The sequence below is a fragment of the Adiantum capillus-veneris genome, unplaced genomic scaffold (genome assembly GCF_014529385.1).
Source record: "Adiantum capillus-veneris isolate H3 unplaced genomic scaffold, ASM1452938v2 Hic_scaffold_315, whole genome shotgun sequence".
Classification (NCBI taxonomy): Eukaryota; Viridiplantae; Streptophyta; class Polypodiopsida; order Polypodiales; family Pteridaceae; genus Adiantum; species Adiantum capillus-veneris.
The window spans coordinates 166,967-181,103 of record NW_028221430.1 but is presented as its reverse complement, the minus strand read 5'-3'; the positions used below and the strand labels follow the sequence as shown (position 1 = coordinate 181,103).

The window sequence follows — 14,137 nt, the reverse complement described above, 5'->3', positions numbered from 1 at the left end:
GTGCAAGAGTGACCATTTCCCTCTTGCACGTATTTCATTTATAGATTTCTTGAATGGTCAAAAATGAGTACAAACTGGCCGACGGTCATAAATGGCCAAAGCTCATAAAAGAGCACTTGAATAATAAAATGTACTTAATATACAGATCCATTCGCATAGGACAAGCTGGGTCTAGTCTTTTCCACCTGTCAGCTGCAAAAAATAATAAAATGTCAATTCTATAACAGCACCTTTGTCTAGTCGTACCCGTTCGGCTCTCGCCATGCATCTTATGCATCGGATTGTTATGCTTTGGCTGTGTCTAGCTTACATGATGTTGAGGAGCCTCTGTCTTTTGATGAAGCACATAATTCAAAAAATTGGATGGCTGCCATGCAATCAGAATATGATGCACTTATACAAAATGACACATGGACTTTATGTAATTTGCCTCCTAGCAAAAAGGCCATTCGTACAAAGTGGGTTTACAAGTTGAAACGCAAGCCGGATGGTGAGATCAATCGCCATAAGGCTCGACTTGTTGCAAAGGGTTATGCACGGCAAAAAGGCATAGATTATGAAGAGACTTTTGCTCCCACTTGTCGTATGAGTACTGTGCGTTTTCTATGTGCATTGGCAGCTCATTTTGGTTGGGATGTACATCAATGAGACATTGTTATTGATTTCTTGAATGGTGACATATTTGAGGAAGTTTATGTAACGTAGCCTCGCGGTTTTGTCATAAAAGGACAAAAGGACAAAGTGTGCAGATGTAAGAAGGCTTTGTATGGGTTGAAGCAATCTCCTTGTGCTTGGTATGAGAAAGTTGACACTCATTTGGTTAAACGAGGCTTTCGTAACAGTCCAAGTGAAAGCACATTGTATGTAAAGCGTGAGGGTGATGTACTTTCATTGTGGTTCTTTATGTCGATGATTTACTGATCAATGAGAGACATATTTCTGAATTCAAGGCTGATTTGAATTCTACTTTCAAGATGAAATATTTGGGGTTGTTTAAGCAGTGTGATGGTGGTATTGTTGTGTGTTAGAAAAGTTACATAGAGACACTGCTATGTAAGTTTGGACTTGAGGATTGTAAACCTATTGCCACTCCCATGGAAACAGGTTTGAAGTTGAGTCTACATGATGCTGGCGATCCTGCTGATGTCACTCTTTACCAAACTGTTGTTGGCTGCCTCATTTATGTATGCAACACGAGGCCAGATATTCAGTTTGCAGTCTCACAGTTCAGCATATTTATGTATAGCCCAGGGTCTAAGCATTGGCAGGCTGCCAAGAGGATTTTCAGCTACCTTAGTGGCACTTTATATCTTGGCTTGTTTTATCCCAAGGGGGGATCATTGCCGCCAGACTTACATGCTTTTTCGGACTCAGATTGGGCTGTTTGTTTTGACACATGAGTGTCCACAAGTGGTTTTTGTTTCATGCTTGGCAGTTCATGTATATCATGGTTGAGAAAGAAGCAACCTACTGTGGCCACTTCGAATTGTGAGGCTAAGTAAAGGGCAGTCTTCACAACTACGGTTGAGTGTGTATGGCTTAGACGCCTTATGGCTGATTTGGGTGTTCGAGAGGACACTGCCAACACTATCTACACTGACAGTCAGAGCGCATTGGCAGTTGCGAGGAACCCAGTTTTTCATGCTCGCACAAAGCACATTGAGGTGCATTACCACTATGTCAAGGAGAGGCTCTCAACAGGAGAGATCAGCTTGGCTTATGTGCCAACACAGGACAACCTTGCAGATCTTTTCACAAAGGCATTGTCTTGTGAGAAGCTTGAAGCTTTCTGCAAAGCTTTGGGCTTACTCCCTTTTGTGGACTGATCATGTCCTCAGGGCATGGCACTTCGCTTTACTCATGTGCCAGCTCTCGTTCACCGCATCACTCTAGGGGGGATTTGTTACCATATACATGTGGTAGTGATGTGTGTGAACACACTAGCACCGACAGGGCATTTTTACCCTCTTTAGGAGGTTTTTTCCCCGAGCATTGTATATATGCCCATCACTCTAGGGCTATCTATCTTTCCATTGCATACTAAGTAACACACTCTCTATTGTTTGCCTTGAGCTTCCTTCATCTTCTCAAGCTGTGTGTGTGTTTCTCTGCAACCCTAATTCCAACAGTAGCATTTTACAGGGGAGATTTTGAACACATACCCATAAAAAAACTCAATTGTTATGTAAAAAAAGGGGGTTTTGATTCACCTATTACCGAAGACAAGCAGTATTTTGCTTCCTGAAATAACTGGTCTTGCACCTTATCTTGGAACAAAATACCATATTACCTTAAAATTTCAATTTGTCACTGCAAGTGGAGATTTTTTGATTACTTGAATGGTATACACTGCCAAAAAAAACCACGGGTTTACTGGTATAAAATGCTAAAAAAAACCTTTATCCACAATGATTGATATTGAGGAGTACAATAATTTTTACATCTGTTGTTTTGCACCCTGCTTAACTGTTTCCAGCTTTATTATACAAAGGATCAATTGGACTTGTAAATAAAAAGTGTACACGTCCGCATCACCGTCCATCATTCTTTTGCGAGTGAAGTAGTTGCATGTGTCATTGTTTCGATAAGCATCTCTCATCAATACGTATATCCCAAATGTGTGCGTGTGTGTGTGTGTGTGTGAAATTGTGTGCTTTCTCTAACTTTGGGATTAAGTCCAATCTATTATGTGTTTGTGTGTGTGTGTGTGTGTTTGTGTGCGCATGCCATCACGGGACTACACATCTCATGTTACTGCACATGCACGTCTCACGTTACTACTTGGCCAGTGTGCCTTGCAACAACAAGCATGCGAATGGAGAGAGAGAGAGAGACTTTTCCGCCTGTCTAGACACAAAGTGCGAAGAGAGAGAGAGAGAGAGAGAGAGGAGAGAGAGAGAGAGAGAGAGAGAGAGAGAGAGAGAGAGAGAGAGAGAGAGAGAGAGAGAGAGAGAGAGAGAGAGATAGATAGATAGTTCTATTATCGTCCTGGGAGGTCAAATATGACCTATGGGACCAAATGAACATGTCACGTGGTGTGAGTGGAGTTCATAAGTGACTCTCGATGCTCAAAAATGGCTGAAATGAGCGTCGTAATAGAGAGTCCACATCGTGGTTGGGAGAGGAAGGTATGTAGGGAGAGATCATGGCTGAATATATGGGGAAAAGAGGACCTAATGTGGTCAAAAGCTGAGCACTCAAGTAGTGTGTGGTACTCACTCTCTCGCACTTGACGAGGGCATATGGTGCAAAGTCGATGACACTCCTCGCCAGTGCCCAACGTCCTGTCTCGCAGCGTAGAGAATGGGAGCTAAGACGAATGGAGGCAATGGTGCGGATCGCACTCAACGGGATGGGCTCAAGGATGTAGGAATGGGTTCGGTTACCTCGTTCCGAGAAGAAGAGAGATTTGTAGTTTGGGGCAACGTGTGTGGTGTAATGGCTGAAGCGAGAACCTCTGGATTTCTCCCAAGCCGTGATACATTGGCGTTGTAAGAAGGCCTCATTAACTTGGGAGTCGATCGACGCATCCTTGACCAAGTGACATGCATCCCATCTTCCAAACCATTTCTTGATATCAAGCATCCACCCCGAACTTAGTATTTTGCTCTTGCATGTCTTTTGAATCATTTGACTTGCTTCATATGTGATTCTAGGAAGTCGATGCAAAGGGCTACGTTGTGTCTTACGCATGTACTCCACAACCCTTTGCATACCAAGACCTCAATGGGAAGCAATCCGGACTCAAGAAGTAAGAGCATGTAGGGTGTTTGTGTCTTGACTTGGAGAAAGTTGGTGAGAAAACGCTTTTGGACATTCTCAAACTCTTTCCAAGTAGACTTCCCGATGCTTCCACCCACACCTCCACTCCATAAAGAAGCACCGGTGTCACCAATGTGTCAAAGAGGTACTTTTTGAGAGCCCAACACTTGATCTCTCTTGCATTGCACATGTTCTCAAATGCATAATAGGCCCTCTTTCCGGCTTCCAAGCGACGCATTGCACAATCCTTCCATTTATGATTGGATGGAACCTCAAGGCCAAGGTACTTGAAGTGATCTACCACTTCAAGTTTCTCATTGTTATATACAATGCATGGATTTTCATCATTGAGGGTCTTTACAAGCATAGCCTTGGTTTTGGATCCATTCACGATCAGCCCGCTATGTAGGCAAAAGCCTTCCAAACACTCATAAGCTTTTGTGCATCTTCTAAGGTATGTGCCGAGAGCACTACATCATCGGCATAAAGCAAAAGCATGATCACCGCATTTCCAATCTTAACCTCTTCTATGCCTTCTTGTTGCATAAAGTCAAGAACCATGCATTCCAATTCATCAATGAGTAGCCCAAAGAGGGTTGGGGAAAGTGGGCATCCTTGTTTGACACCAATAGTGCTTGCAAAAAATTCTGAAATTCCATCTCCCATACGTAATCGACATATCACTTTTTGGTAGATGCGAAAGACTGCATGCATAAATTCTCTCGGCACTTGAAGGCTTTGCATACGTCTCCAAAGATTTCCTCGCGGTACCATGTCAAAAGCTTTCTTGAAATCCACAAAGCAACAATACAAATTTTTTCCTTTCAATCGAGACGCTTCCATAAGAACTCGAAGAGTGACAAGGTGATCAATAGTGCTATGATGCTTTCGAAAACCTGCTTGGCCAAGTGCACGTTTGCCATTCTTTTCAGCCCATTCACTTATCTTCATCTCCATGATACATCCAAATAACTTTGCCATTAAAGAACCAACCATTATAGTGCGATAGTTGTTCACATTGTTTACATCTCCTCCTTTGTGCAAAGGTTTGATCCAATTTGCACTCCAATCATGAGGCATGCCATACTGAAGTGCAAGGTTAAACATATCGCATATCCAATATCGTGTTGTCTTGCTTGTCCATTTAATCATTTCAGCCTTGACACCTTGAAGGTCACCTGCCTTGCGAGTAGCAAGTTTCTCAAGCGCGCGGCATACATCTTCAATGGTAAAGAAAGGAGACATAAACGGAAGGGAGCTACAACACTCCATCTTATCAACATTGGGTTGCTCATAGAGATTCTTACAATGCAGATACATATCCTCAAGAGTCAAGTCACCAAAGCTCTCAACGCGCTTGCCTTTTAGATTTTGCCAAAACTTGCCACATGCATGTGCTTTCTCTTGTGCTAAAAGAAGTTGTTTTTTGATTTCCCACCTTCTCCTCTTCTTTTGAACAAGTGCTTTGTATGTGTGTGAACATTCCAAGTAAACTTCCTTGTCTTTGATTGCATCCAATCTTAGCAAGTGTTTTCGGGCTTGACTACATTCCATGTCAAACCATTTCTTCTTGGTGCTACCCTTCTTAGACCTTTTGCAAGACATGTGTTTCACCGAAAAGCATTCCTTCGCACAAGAGAAAATTACTTCTTTGAAAACTTTCCACTTGCATTCTAATGTTGGGCTCTCTTGATGCTCTATCATGCTTAACATTTGGTCCACCATATCAGCATATATAAGTGCTCGTTTGAAGTCTAGACGTAGGTATAAATGATTCACATCATGATTGGAGGCTACATGCTCGGGCCGTTTACCACACTTGAGGTCAATACATAACATCCTATGATCCGATTCCGGATTCCATTCACCAAGTGTAAAGCTTTGTATGCATTCTAGAGTGGCTTCCGAGAACAACATATAGTCAATCACGCTAGCACCGTTGTGCTTTCTACATGTAAAGTTATTGGTGCCTTGCCATAGAGATACACCATTTGCAATGAGCATTCCGGTACTATTGCACATATGTAGAAGTGATTTTCCATAGTGATCCACTTCTTTTGCATCATTAGAACTTCAATTATACATGTATGAGTCATCCATTCTTCTTGAGACATGCGGCATGTCTACTTGTTGTGTGTGGTGTTGTAGCATATTTGTGCGAGCATTCATGTCTCCAAAAACAATGACTTCACCTTGATCCTTGTAATGAGCAATGTCTTCCTCTAGTTCAACAAAGGGCTGATCTCTATCCATATTCAAGCAAGCATAAAAGTTGGATTCATAGTGAGGAATGTAACAACCGGCCACAAACATGACTTGACCATTTGGTGGGCTGATTTTCAGCCATAAGTAGCGTTTATACTTATCTTCTTTGACAATGGAAACATCTTTCAAACCCTTTTTGGTCATACATGCTACGCCTCCTTGGCCTCTTCGTTGCTTTGCATTTTTGGCCCACATCAAAGAATGCACATCGTATTTGTCAAATCCAAGAATTCGTTGCGCATCATGCTCCCATGTTTCGACAAGAAGTATCACATCGGAGTCATTGGTAAGCTCATCAATGCCAATTCCTGCATTCCATGGATACCCGTTACAATTCCAAAAGCTTATTCGCAAGCGTGAGTTGGTCTCATAGATCATGTGTCCCTATTTGTTGGGTGGACTTGCATCCTCCTTAAGTGGCTTTTCTTCTTGAGGTGATACCTTAACCTTCTTGCTTCTTTCCTCATACGCTTTGCGACGTACATTTTGTTGCATAATATTGCGATCCTCATATACATTACAATCTCTTCCTTTGAGGTAGGTCCAACCATTGTCAAGGATGATCTTTCTCTTTACCTCATCAGCCATGGTACATACAATAGGTCTTTCTCCCGAGCGAGGGACTCCTTGTTTTCCAACTCGATGTGCACCGTAATCCATGATTCCTGACATGCCAAAGTGTGTAGCAAAAAACTCTTCAATAGCAACTACAAGGGATTGGGGTGTTTCCATGCTTTCCTCCTTGATTCCACGAATGACTATGTTCTTTGAGCGTTTTTGTCGTTCGTGCAATTCTTGAGTGTCCACATTCTCTACATTCTTTGCTTGGACAACGGCTTGCGTGATAGGAGATGTAGAAACCACATTATCCTTACATATATCAGCCCATGATTTGGATGCATTTCTCATCTCACATACATCATGTCGTATTGTATCTATTGTTTCCTCTTTCAATACATGATCACTCTCAACTTTGCTCAAGCGCTCTTTCAATACATTCATGTCAACAAGAGAGCGTTTACATTCTTGAACTTCATTCTCAAGATGCATCAAGTGTGTTGTTTGCATTTCAAGAACCTTCTTGAGGTGCTCATTCTCCACAACGAGAACTCTTAAAGTACCATTCTCCATTGCAAGTACGCGCAACTCTTCACCTTGTTTGTTGACGGTTTCTTGTAACGAGATCAAGTAAGCCATGATCATTGCTTCGGTTGTTGTAGATGATGTGGTTGGATTAGCATCCAAATTCCTTGGAGATTTTGCATCATTCTCCATGGCGAGTGTGGCTTTTCCACCCTTGCAAGTTTTGTCTGACATTGCCTTCAAGTCGGCAACAAAACGCAAAGTTTTGACAGGTTTTTCAGTTCTAAGATGCTGTTGCAGAAAACCCTTCCATTACACAAAAAAATTCTGTCTTTACATCAATGCGTAGAGGGCTTCGTGCTCTTCGATTGAGGCTATAGATCACCTAAATCGGAGTTCGGATGCGCAAGTTATGGTCAAAAGAGTGAACTGCTGTCTACTAGGTCAAAAAACGGCTCAGAGAGAGAGAGAGAGAGAGAGAGAGAGAGAGCTATAGCGCGCGCGTGTGTGTGTATGTGTGTGTATGTGTGTGTGTGTGTGTGTGTGTGTGTGAGAGAGAGAGAGAGAGAGAGAGAGAGAGAGAGAGAGAGAGAGAGAGAGAGGGTTATGCATAGGGGAAGCGAGACATAGAGCGAGTGATTCTGCTGCTTTAAATTGGAGAGAAATGAAATGATATATTAACTTCTTCATGTCAATGCTCCAAATTGGAGAGAAATGAAATGATAATATTAATGTCTACTGTAATGAAATGATCGTGAGATGTTTCAAAAGAATCAGCATTTTTGAAATTTTAGTATGTTTTTTAAAATTTGCCAAGCAAACTTTTTCCTTCTTTCCCTCGCTTCAACCTGCTATTTTGATTTTTCAACCAATTCAAGGCTAAGCTGAGGGCACTTTTCCATACATTGAGACGGAGAGAGACACACACAATGGGGAGAGAGAGAGAGAGAGAGAGAAGAGAGAGAGAGAGAGAGAGAGAGAGAGAGAGAGAGAGAGAGAGAGAGAGAGATAGATAGATTTTATTATCGTCCTCGGAGGTCAAATATGACCTATGGGACCAAAGTTACATGTGATGTAGTATGTGTATGGCTGATGAGTGATTCTCGATGCTCCAAAATTGTAGTGATGAGAGTCGCAATGGAGAGCCCACACTTTGGCTGGGAGAGGAAAGTGTGTAGGTCTAAGTTATGGCTGAAAATGTGAGAGAAGCAAGTTCGGATGTGATCAAAAGCTGAGCACTCTAGTAGTGTGTGGTACTCAGACTCTCGAACTTGCAGTGAGCATAATGTGCACAATCGATTTGACTCTTCTCCATTGCCCCAACGCCCTATCTCGCATCGAAGGAAATGGGAGCTAAGCCGAATTGCTGCGATAGTGCGTATCGCGGACAAGGGAATAGGCTCAAACATGTAAGTTTGAGTATGGTTTCCTCTCTCAGCGAAGAACATGGTTTTGTAGTTGGGGGCAATATAGGTGGTGTAATGTATGAAGCGTGACCCACCGGATTTCTCCCAAGCCGTAATACATTGGCGTTGTAGAAAAGCTTCATTCACTTGAGAGTCAATTGAAGCATCATGTAGCAAGTGTAATGCATCCCATCTCCCAAACCACTTCTTTATGTCTTGCATCCATCCCGTGCTCAAGATCTTGCTTTTATGCGTCTTTTGAACTTTTTTGCTTGCTTCCCATGCAATTGTAGGAAGTCGATGTGAGGGGTTTTGACGCATCTTTATCATGTACTCCACAACCCTTTCCATGCCCATAACCTCAATTGGAAGAGATCCCGACTCAAGAAGTAGGAGCATATATGGTGTTTATGTCTTAACTTGGAGAAAGTTTGTAAGAAAACGCTTTTGAACATTCTCAAACTCTTTCCAAGTAGACTTTGAGATGCTCCCGTCCCACACTTCAACTCCATAAAGAAGAACCAGTGTCACCAATGCATCAAAAAGATACTTCTTGAGAACCCAACACTTGATGTTTCCCGCATTACACATGTTCTCAAATGCATAATATGCTCTCTTTCCCGCTTCCAAACGACGCATAGCACATTCATGCCACTTGTGATTGGATGGAACCTCAAGGTCAAGGTACTTAAAGCTCTCAACAACTTCAAGTGTCTCGTTGTTGTACACAATGCATGGCTTCTCCTTATGGTTGGTTTTCACAAGCATAACCTTTGTTTTGGATTCATTTACAATCAGCCCACTATGCAAGCAAAATTTCTCAAGGACAACCATAAGCTTTTGTGCATCTTCTAAAGTGTGTGCTAGAAGCACTACATCATCTGCATACAACAAAAGCATGATTACCGCATTGCAAATAGTGACCTCTTCAATGCCTTCTTCTTGCATAAAGTCAAGTACCATTTGTTCCAATTGATCAATGCATAGACCAAAGAGAGTTGGTGACAATGCACATCCTTGTTTAACCCCAATAGTGCTTACAAAAATTTCTGAAATTTCTCTTCCCATGCGCAATTGACAAATCACCTTCTCATAGATTCAAGAAACCGCAAGCATAAACTCACTTGGCACTTGGAGTTCTTCCATCCTTCTCCACAAATTGTTATGTGGAATCATATCAAAGGCTTTCTTAAAGTCCACAAGAGAGAGAGAGAGAGAGAGAGAGAGAGAGAGAGAGAGAGAGAGAGAGAGAGACTTGTAGAGAGAGAACGAGCGGCCGAGACTCTTGCTAGTTCTAGCCAGAGAAGAAGAGGAGGAGAGAAATGAAATGATATATTCGCGTATTCAAGAGGCCAAAATGACATATGAGACCAAACCATTACAAGCTGGTGAATTTGATACCATGTCTGGGTTAAAAATAATAATAATATGAAACTAGATGTGCCACTAGCAAGAACTCACACACACACACACACACACACACAGCGACATAGGGGGGAGACTCCTATTAATGCTTCAAATTTTGAAGTTGTTTGCCACATAAGAGAAATAAAACGATATATTAACAAGAGGCCGAAATGACCCATGAGATCAAACCATTAGTTCTCCATCTCTCGGTTTTTTCCTATCTATACTCTTTTCTTAATTTGAATCTAATACCATGTCTAGATACCAAAAAATATAAAATGAAGCTAGAAGTGCTACTAGCTAGAACTGAGCTAGAAGAGAGAGAGAGAGAGAGAGAGAGAGAGAGAGAGAAGAAGAAGAAGAAGAGAGTTTTAATGTCGTAAGATGCATGAAGTTGATTGCCACATGAGAGATACGAAATGATATATTAACGTACTCAAGAGGCCAAAATGACCTATGAGACCAAACCATTAGTTCTCCATCTCTTTGTGTGTCCTATCTAGCTAAAACTGAGTTGGAATTGAGAGAGAGAGAGAGAGAGAGAGAGAGAGAGAGAGAGAGCAGAATAGAAGTTTGCATAGACAAGAAGAAAGGACACCATCTGCTCGACCCAAACAAGGTAGAAATGCATCACGTACCCCCCCCCCCCCCCCCCCGACCGCTGTGTATGTACACGTGGGGGCATCAAGCACATCTCTCTCTCTCTCTCTGTCTCTAAATGTAGGCCTTATGTAGGACATGCCTAAGCACTATCGGAGGCACTCCCACCACCAAAGACCTTACCATTGTATATTATAAGTAAGAGTGAGCGAGACCCACCGTAGGCGGGCCGCACGAGCTAGTTATTATAAAATTCTTTTCAATAGCCTTTATGAACGTCATAGTGAACTTTTGTGTGTGTGTGTGTGTGTGTGAGAGAGAGAGAGAGAGAGGTGTGGGAGATAGGGAGCGCCCAACCATTGTTTGGTTGGCTCCCCATATTTTAGTATATAGATAGATAAAGCCCAAAATTTTTTGGCTTCAAACTTAATATTTTATGAAATTACAACTAAGATATCTCATTCCAACGAGAAATTTACACTACAGCCGGATATGTGAAAGTTGAATGATATGATTGTATGTGATTTTGAGTATACCGTAATTGCTCCAAATAGTAGAAAGATACCTTAAATACTGGTTGGCACCCTACTTAGAACCTCGACTCAAGTTGGTTTTCATCAAAGGTAGGTTTCCCACAAGTATGGGTAGAGTTTGCCTTTTGTCAACAGTTATGCCAGTTTGTTCAAACGCTCCCTTTGTGAAGCTCACTGACAAAAATGGCAATTCGACTCTCACAAGCAGTGTTAGAAAAAAAACCGGGGTCTAGAGTATTTTAACCGACTGAAATTATAAAATCCCGATTACATTTTGAGCTTGCCTTTTAGAAAACCGACAAATTTACACAAGTTTTAGTGTAATTACCAGTAAAAGCTTCAAATTTTGACATGGACACCGGGAGAATTTCAAGTCACAAGTAGCATTTGCTATTTGACAGAAGTGACAAGAGAGTGCAAGCTTTTAGTAGAGAGAAGAGACAAGAGTGTGCAAGCTTTTCAACTCAAAACAAGAAAAATTTGTTGAGAATAGATCCACTTTGTCGTGCTGACCATGAGAAAGGTCTTCTAAATATGAAAAGAGTTTTTATTACATATTAAGAGAGAGACCATACAAAAAGCTCTTTATACGCAAACGTGGAGTTGATGGGCGCCTAGCGGATCCTGCAAAGCATAAGTGGACAACAAAGTATCAGTACAAATCAATTTTGAGAGAGAGAGAGAGAGAGAGAGAGAGAAAGAGAAGATATGAAGAGAGAGGGGAGAGGTTTTGAAAGAGACCTCAAAGATCTGTAAGACGAGTTTTGAGCTCGAGACCTCTTTAATAAGAGGGACACTTGGGAGGTCTCACCACAAAACACACACACACACACACACACACACAAGAACCAATAGAGGAGTTTTGAACTCAGGACGCGTTGCGAGAGAGAGAGAGAGAGAGAGAGAGAGAGAGAGAGAGAGAGAGAGGGAGCGGGGAGAGAGACATACTGGCTGCATTTGGTGCTGGCGGAGATTGTGTAGCCGAGTTTCACTTGGCAAATGGAGAGCAGAGAGTTGAATCGCTGGACGCCCAGGAGGTTGATGTAGTCCTTGAAGCAGCTGCAGATCTGGCGGCGCAAGGGGATGTTGCCCTGCGTCTGCTGGTTCAGCTTCGTCACCTGGCCGCAGCACTGCTCCGACGGCCGCGTCACCAGTCCCAGCCCGTAGCTCTGGCAGCCGCTGATCTGGTTCACAGTGTTGCTGCACACATCGGCAGAGGCCACGCACAGCATCATCATTACAACAGCCGCCACTAGTAGAGCCCGCCCCCCCTTTGCCATTGTATACCTTAAGTACAGACTGTAAAGTATGCTTGCTGAAACGTCCTCTCTCACTAACTGTCGCTATCACGTCTTCGTCGCTCTACCCCATATTATATACAGTGCTCGCCGCCCTCCCAGGCTCCCCTCGGCTCACTGCTCAGCGACCACTGATCACCAGTTGCCAATGACGCCCTGCATTCAGTGCGGTCTCTTCCTCGTCAACCCACCCACCCTCCTTCTGCCCCTCGCCTTTACTTTGTGAACTTGGCATCTTTCGTCGGTCAATTTGGTTGTTGCTCTATAAAGTCAACCCTTTTATGTTTCGTCAGTCGGTCAATCTTATCCGTAAAATTCCGCCAATTACTCGAGCCGCGAGCGCATTCGCACGCTGCTGTGGGCAGCGTTTTGCTGGCGTGGGCAAACTTGTCAGCTAGTGAACAACTCGGCCAATTTTGACAGAGTTGGTAAAACTCTGCCCTCCTCTCTCTACCTTCTCTCGTCCTATGCAGTGTAGTAAGGGCGTGATCACACGAGGCATAGTTATCCGTAATGGGTAACTATGCCAACTAAGGGAACTTATATTAAAAATTTAAGTTTCTTAAGGTTTGAGTGGTCACGTGAGAGGTCTCAGTACGTGCAGGATTGCCAACTCGAGGTTGCAAGGTGGCGACTAGTCGATGGCTCGATAGAATCTGACAAGAACTGTGAGGACCTACACGTAGACATAAAGCTACACACTCTTGCATGCCTTACGTGGCGAGAGTGGAATGGATCTGGGCTCTGCCATTTCTGAGGCAAAGCTGGAGAAACCTGCGCTTGGCGGTTTTGCTTCTGCGTGCATTAATTCATTCCCCTTCGCGTTTTGCAACTATGCCAATTTCGGCATAGTTGAACAAGGCATGCATAGTTGTACTAAGCAAGATTAGTTATTAGCGCATGACCAGAAAGGAGGCTTAGTAACTAGTGCAGATAACTAGAAACTAAGCCTCGTGTGACCACCACCTAAAGGAGAAGACGATGACACTTGCAACACAGTTAATGGGAATCTGCCAAAGACCTCTTGTGTCAACAAAACACTGTTTTCTTATAGCATGCAAATGCGCCCTTATAGTTAAATTCACAACAAAAGGTCACCCTTCACTTCAATGATTTTAGCAAGTAGATGAAGGGACCGTGAATATCTAATAGCAACCAAGAGTCCAGCCACACTTTGGGTTAGCAGTGCTAGTGGAAAAACTCACTTGCAAATTTGAAGCATTTTCGTGTCCTTTTGCAAAAAATCTGAAGCCCTCTTGTAGTGTTGTTAGCGCTATGGATTTTGGAGGTCTTCATCTAAGGTTACGAAACTGGAAAGCTCCCCTAGTTTTGAGGGTTTTAAAAGCCAATCCAATTGCTCATGAGAAAAACCCACCCTTAACTAAGGTTACGAAAGCGCAAAGCTCCCATTGTGTTGAGGGTTTCAGAAGCCAATCTAGTTGTTCACGAGTATTTATTGGGGTGAGAGAGTAAAGTGGATACGATTCTTGCTAGCTTGAGTGTTTTAAAATCTAGAGGAACATTTATGCCACTCTTACTAGAGGGAGAGCGAGAGCGAAAGAGAGTGTGTTTGTGAGAGTGTAGCCCTCGGTCTACAGAGAAAAGGAGTGGAGGGACGGATGACTAGATGTGTGAGTTCACTCATCAGCTCCATGCACCCTCGGAACTATTTGACACCCACATTTCTAGGTGGGATCGACAATCCATGACCTTTGGATGATATGGACCGCCCGTTTATTCTCAAAAATAAAAATATTCTGGCTAGATTGAGTCCTTGAGACCT

At 42.8% G+C, this 14,137-nt stretch overlaps 1 protein-coding gene across 1 annotated transcript; it reads right to left on the bottom strand.

The window, feature by feature from the left end:
• Window positions 1-11,535: 11,535 nt before the first annotated feature.
• Window positions 11,536-12,589, bottom strand: LOC147417233 (uncharacterized). Its single transcript, XM_086507785.1, has 3 exons — window positions 12,494-12,589; window positions 12,005-12,418; window positions 11,536-11,680 (listed from the first exon to the last, which is right to left on the bottom strand). The coding sequence occupies exons 1-3, from the start codon at window positions 12,587-12,589 to the stop codon at window positions 11,642-11,644; spliced, it is 549 nt and encodes a 182-aa protein (XP_086363911.1). The 3' UTR covers window positions 11,536-11,641.
• Window positions 12,590-14,137: the final 1,548 nt, after the last annotated feature.